The sequence below is a fragment of the Myodes glareolus genome, chromosome 3 (genome assembly GCF_982192425.1).
Source record: "Myodes glareolus chromosome 3, mMyoGla1.1, whole genome shotgun sequence".
Lineage (NCBI taxonomy): Eukaryota > Metazoa > Chordata > Mammalia > Rodentia > Cricetidae > Myodes > Myodes glareolus.
The window spans coordinates 67,268,583-67,275,132 of record NC_142028.1 but is presented as its reverse complement, the minus strand read 5'-3'; the positions used below and the strand labels follow the sequence as shown (position 1 = coordinate 67,275,132).

At 52.6% G+C, this 6,550-nt stretch overlaps 1 protein-coding gene across 1 annotated transcript; it reads right to left on the bottom strand.

Annotated features, from left to right (window-relative positions):
• Positions 1 to 289: 289 nt before the first annotated feature.
• On the bottom strand, positions 290 to 5,913 carry Gjb3 (gap junction protein beta 3). The gene is made up of 2 exons (XM_048434627.3): positions 5,584 to 5,913; positions 290 to 1,841 (listed from the first exon to the last, which is right to left on the bottom strand). The coding sequence occupies exon 2, from the start codon at positions 1,799 to 1,801 to the stop codon at positions 989 to 991; it is 813 nt and encodes a 270-aa protein (XP_048290584.2). The 5' UTR covers positions 1,802 to 1,841; positions 5,584 to 5,913; the 3' UTR covers positions 290 to 988.
• Between the last annotated feature and the right edge of the window lie 637 nt (positions 5,914 to 6,550).

Genomic DNA, 6,550 nt, shown 5'->3' with positions numbered 1-6,550 from the left:
TGATTGTGTGTGCTCAGATCAGTCTAACTTAAAAAGGCTGGAGGCGCCCTCTGGTGGCCACAAGTAGAATCCTAATGTGAGTATGCCCCCCCCCCCCTGGTTTCCTGACAACAGTTACCACCAGCAACTCCACCTTTCCACCTTTTCTCAGTCTCAGCTTCAGCCTATGTCACACTTTGAAAGTAGCTTCATCCCGAAGCCCAAGGGCTCTTTCCTAACTCTGGGACTGCCTCCTCTGACTGCAGGGAGCTATGGGTGGAAGTTAGGGAGAATGGAGGAGAGAGGCAAATTGTATAAAACGAAACTTTATTGCTTTAAAGGAAACTGACTAGGATGTACCCGTTCTATGCATGCCCCCAAGGTCCTGGCCATAGGGTGCAGTGGACTGAGCACCCTGGAGGAGGAAGAGGAGTATTGCTGCCTGAAGATGGAGGTTGAAGAGGGCGATCCAGCGGACCCCTGGGTGTCCCAAGCAGCAGTTGACATGACAAGACTTAATACCACTTTCTACATTTGTTCTTTGGCCTCTAGAACATTCCACATAGGAACCCGAGCAGCTTCTCATGGGGGTGGGGGTGTAAACACTCTCTCTGGATGGCTGTCCCCTTTCCCGGGCCAGCACCCCTCCTCTGAGACCCCCAATTCTTTTGGCTGCTGCTACCTCTTTTGGAGAGCTCCCTCCATTTCTCTCTTCCACGGTGCTTTTCTGAGAGGCTGCCTGGCCTGGCAGGCCCCTGGGGTAGGTAGAAGCCCTGCTTACCAGCTCAGCTAAATAGATCCTTGCACGCATGTAGTTAATTTGCTAATCTAAATGTCTCTTTGAAGCTGGGTTTGCCATGCTACCTATACCAGATAGCCAGCACAGAACCCAGAATATCTGTATCAAACAAAACTGGCTTGCTTAGTGAATTCAAAGTGGGGGCGCCCAGCCCCCCCAAGGACCCCTCCACCCACAGCACCTCCCTGCTTCACTCCTCCAGCTTGCGGTTCAAATGGGGGTCAGATTCGGAGCTGAGGCCTGCGGCTTGGTATCGCCTGGGTCTGGTTCCTGGTCTCCGCTCTCCAGAAGCTTGTGGTGACAGCGGCACGTGGAGGCTCGGCTGGAGGACTTTGGGGAGATGCCACTCTTTGTAGACTTGTCCTTGCTCAGGCCTCGCATAACCCTGTGGAAGATGAGGTAGAAGATCTCGCAGATGGTGAGAATAATGCAGACAGCGGAGGCGCCTACCATGAAGTAGGTAAAGACCTTCTTCTCTGTGGGCCGAGCGATGTAGCAGTCCACGGTGTTGGGGCAGGGTTCCACGCCGGCACACTGTACCAGACGCGGCATGGTGAAGCCGTGCCAGAGCTTGTGTAGGGCATAGAGGAAGACCAATTCAATGATGAGCTTGAAGACGAGGCTGAGCAGGTAGGTCCACCACAGGCCACCGTGCTTCTTGCCAGGATGGCTGTACAGCTTGGCACATTGATCCCCGTGCTTCTGGCGATGCTTGCGTTCCCGCTCCTCGCGGTAGGCTACATGCAAGATGACCAACATAGAGGGACACGTGACAAAGATGAGCTGCAGGGCCCAGAGGCGAATGTTGGAGATAGGGAAGAAGTGGTCATAGCACACGTTGGTGCAGCCAGGCTGCCTGGTGTTGCAGTCAAAGTCTTTTTGCTCGTCACCCCACACGCGCTCAGCCGCCACCACATACACCAGCACCCGGAAGACGAACACGACCGACAGCCAGATGCGCCCGAAGGCTGTGGAGTACTGGTTCACACCGCTCAGCAAGTCCTGGAGCTTCTTCCAGTCCATGGTGCTTGCTCACGGCTGGGGAGGGGGGCACTGTGCCCACCTGAGGGAACAATGAAGAAAACCGTTATGCTAATGGTTAATTTGTTAGCTATTAATTATAATTAAATAATTATTAAAAATATTTTTTGTTTATGGATGTGCGTTATTGTTTATATATGTGCACATGCCACCGAGTCTAGAAGAGGGTGTAGGATCCTCTGCAGCTGGCGTTGATAGACCACTGTAAGCCACCAGACTATGGGGGTGCTGGGAACTGAACTCTGGTCCTTTGATAGATCTGCTAACTGCTCAATCCAGGCCTGGCTTTTCCTTTCTTTTCTTTTTTTTTCTTTCCTTTCTTTTCTTTTTTCTTTATTTCTTTCTTTTTAAACAAAACAAAACAAGCTGGGTACAGTGGCACATGCCTTTAATCCCAGCACTCATGAGGAAGAGGCAGGCAGGTAAATCTCTATGAATTTGAGGCCAACCTGGTCTACACAGTGAGTTTCAGGACAGTTAGGACTATAACACAAGACCTTGTATAGAAGGAAAGAAAGAAAGAAAGGAAGAAAGAGAGAAATAAAGAAAGAGAAAGATTGACAAATTTCACTATGTAGCTCAGGCTCAGCCATCTCTCCACCCCTCCATTTTTATTTTTATTTTTTTAAATACAAAACAAGTTTCACAAAGTAGCTTAGACTGGCCTGGAACTAGTGACTCTGCCTCCTGAGAGCTGGGAGTAAAGGTGTGCACCTCCGTGCCCACACTCACTGAGCTTTTTCTTTGGGTGGACCCGATCAGTCATCACCAGGATCCTAAGAGGTAATGACCCTTCCCAAGATGCAGATAAGACACGGAGACTCGTGGGGAATATGCAACCCGCCCAGTCAGCATTAGAGTATATTGCAGACAATGACCCTTTACCGTGGCACTCGCGAGCTCTCTCTCTCTCTCTTCCTCTCTCTCTCTCTCTCTCTCTCTCTCTCTCTCTCTCTCTCTCCCCTCCTCATTTAACCCTTGGGGGGGCACCCTGGAGTGACTCCCACTCCCCTTCCAGCTAATGGATGGAGAAGCTGATAATCAAATGACAGGGACTACAAGTCACATCAAGTGTCCGATAAGTGCTGGTGACTCATAACTGCAGGGCGCAGGCAGGCCAGGAATTTGCATGAAGAGGATTGGACTTAGGCCCACGTTCTTCCTTCTCTTCCTGGATACCCACCTCAGATCCCCCCCCTTTTTTTTCTTTTCCTTTTCAGATAGCATCTCGAAATGGGTTTGAACTCTCTGTGTAGCCAAGGATAACTTTGAAATTCTAGTCCTCCATCCTCTGCTTCCTGAGTGTGGGTTTTGCAGGAGTGTAACACCATGCCCATTTTATGTGGTACTGAGGATGGAACCCTGGGGCCTCGGGCAGGCTAGGCCAGTACTGACTGAGCCCCAAGTCACAATTTTGAAAACTGTTCCCTCATTGACGTCTCGACAGCATGATGTTGTGAACCTATCCTACAAAGAGGCCACTGAAGCTGGAAGAGGAGAAAGGACCTGGTAATAATTTTTCTTTTTATTTACATTTTACTTTTAGGTGTAGGAATTTTGCTGGCATATATTTCTATGCACCATATGGGTGCCTGGCGCAGTTGGAGGCAGGAAGAGGGCATCAGATCCCCTGGAACTGTAGTTAGAGACAGTTGTGAGCTGCCACGTGGGTGCTGAGAATCAAACCCAGGTCCTTTGGAAGAGCAGCCAGTGCTCTTACATATTTAGTTATCGCCCCCTCGCCAAGGCCTGCCAACATTGCACAGTCAGCGGTAGTAAAGGCAGGAGGTTGGCATCAGAGGAAATGCACAGGGGTTTGGGTCTGTTTCCTAGGACAGCACTCATCTCAGAAGCTATGTAGAGACAGCAGGGCCTGGGGGATCCTAGCCACCCCTGGGTTGGCTGTTGGCCACGGCTTTGTAGGGACTGATCAGGCTGGCTCATCTTCCTCCCAGTTCTGGGTGACTCAGCGGGTGTAGACAGGTGGGTCAGATGAGTGTACCTGGAGTTGGCACACTGATGGGGTGTGAGCGTGTTTACCTCTCCCCAAGACCACGTGGACCTGAGTGTGCACAGGAGTGCTTCAGAGGCTGTTCGGAACGACTACTGGACCACCACCTTGGCCCAACTGTCATTATCCTTCTCCATATTCCTGCCACAGTCCCCTCATGGGCCTTGGAGCTATTCCTTGCCCCCTGAAGCCCATTAAATCACAAATCACTTCTCTTTCTTAAACCTCTTCGCTAGCTCTCACTGTGCTTAACTCGCAACCCCAAGAGTCTACAGCCCTGTCACACCACACACCACACACACACACACACACACACACGTATACTCACACGTGCAGACACACACACGTGCACACTCACCTTGCCTCTCTCTGCCCAGACCTTGCCTTGATTGCTCCTGCCTGGAATGGTCTTCCTCTAGAACCTTAAGTGGCCGGACCCTAACTAACTATTTAGGTATCTCTGCTACAACATCCCCTTAGGGTCTCCTCTCAAACTACTTCAGGTCTGAACCTGCTCCAGCCAGTCTGTTCCAGTTCCCTTTGTTTTCCTAAGCCCTCAGTATCAATTTGAAATTTAAGTCTTGGTCTTCTTTTTGTTTGTTTGTTTTGTTCTCATTTATCATCTGTCTGTCCAATTAGCAAGCCTACTTGACTGGCTGGCTGCCTCTAAGATTGATATACAAAACTCAGCACACAGTAGGCGCTCAATTCACGCTGAATGGGTAAACAGGAAAGCTGAGTTTTCAGAGAGGTGGTGGAAGGGCTGGCGGGGACTGCAGAGGAGCTAGAGGCAGTACACTTCCTCAATACTGCTGCCTTCCACGGGGCCTGTCTTTTGAGAACCTCCGTTCAGGACAAGATGGGGGTGACTGTGAAGCTCTAGTACTCGGACCCTCACAGGTTTGCTCCGGATACTTTCTAAGCTCTGGCCTCTACGGGAGGGCCAAGGATTAACACCGCATTCTGATCTCCCACTGTCGCTTACTAGCTAGGGGACGTCCGAGAGTAATGTCGCTAACCCTGCTCCTTATCTCCTATTTTGGGTTGCTGCAAGAATCTGCGACTGTTCCCTCTCCAGTCTGCTCTTCCAAGGCGTGCTCTGGGAGGGGGGGAGGAGAAGGGGGGTTCCTTCTACTGGTACTCTCTAATGCTGCAGCAACTCCCCCACTCTGGGGCTCCCTAGTCTTCGTGCAGGCTGCCCAGTTCCTCCTAAGACACGCCCGAGACAGACTCACTTGCAAAATATTTCCCGCCTAGCCCGCGCTGGGGACTGGTGGAGCCGGTTCTGGATCCACTGTCGCCCCCTAACTCCAGCTGCCAAAAAAATCGTTTTTTATCCAGGTGCAAGACAGAACCTCTCCGTCTCTTGCTTTCTAACCCTCACTGTGGCTGACTCCAAAGGTAGAGCTCCCCACTTGGGCCCAGGGACCCTAGTTTCCTTCTATTCCAGGTAGCTTGGGAGCTTGTGGACCTGGGAAGGGGGCGTCCTTCTGGCAGCCTTCCAGCGGCTAGTACCGCCACCGGGTCCAAAATGCTTTGTGGTGTGCGTGCGTGCGCGCGCGCGCTCGTGTGTGTGTGTGTGTGTGTGTGTGTGTGTGTTGGGGGGAAGCAGGGCAGTCTCTCCACTGCCCTACCGCAGCACTCTATCCTCAGCCTGGACGCGTGGGCAGGCTTCAGTCCAGCCCACCAGGAGATCTGTATAGAGAGGGGTGCTCAGTGCCCAGGATTGTTGCCGCCCCTTCCCGGTACTTACGGTCAGCGGCGCTGCCTCCGTTGGGTGGCTCCTAGTGCCCAAGACCCACGGCAGAGGAGGAACGAGGTGGGAGCCAAGCCCAGCTTTGTGGCCTCAGTGAGGCTCCTGGATAGAGGTGGCGTGGAGGAAGGGCGGCCTGGGGGAGGAGCCTGGAGTCGCCTCAGGGGTCCGAGTTCTAATCCCGAAGTAGCTGCAGACCCGGGAGCCCCAGGCTGCTTCGCAGGGCCTCGGCTTGCTCGCGTGGAATGGGGGCATTGATGGCCACTGACAGGGCTGTTGCAAAGGCTACAATGACATGAGGGCGTGAAACACTTTGCAAACTGTTAAGTGCCTTGGCAGGAGGGATGGCAATAAAGGACTGGCCCAGCCCACAGTGGTGGTTACCACAGACACCCGGGCCTGCGCCCTGCCCTTCTGGATCACCGCCTGCTACAAGGTCTCAACCCTGCGTTGGAACACTGCAGAACAGGCGGTGATTCCTGCCCTGCTTGAGTCCTTGATGACAATCTCCAGGCAGGCAGCTGTATCTTTGTGACAGTCCTGCGGGGCTCACAACTCTGGGCTGGCAGCCTGAAGGAACACAACCCGGAAAAGAAATCTCAGGAGCAAGGGTGGTTGTGCTTGGAGCGATTTCAGAGGACCCACTCTGTCCAAGCCACGTGGGAGGCAGAGCTTGTGAAGGGCTGAGGCATGTGCTTGAGGGGCTTCTCAACTGGGCTCTGGAGACCAGGGACACTTTGCCTTGTTTGTGTGTCAGGACTGGGATCCTGAAAACCCCTAGAACCCCAGAAATGGAAACCCAGTTTTCCCCCGGGGATCCCCAAATCTTAGTCACAACCCTGCCTGAGGCTTTACTGTCTAGACAGAGATGACTGTTGCCCGATCCTGGTGACTATTCATCCCACTTGCTCTATCCACTGGTGCCAGCTTCTAATCTACAAAAGGCACCCATTGTTCGGAGGATCCG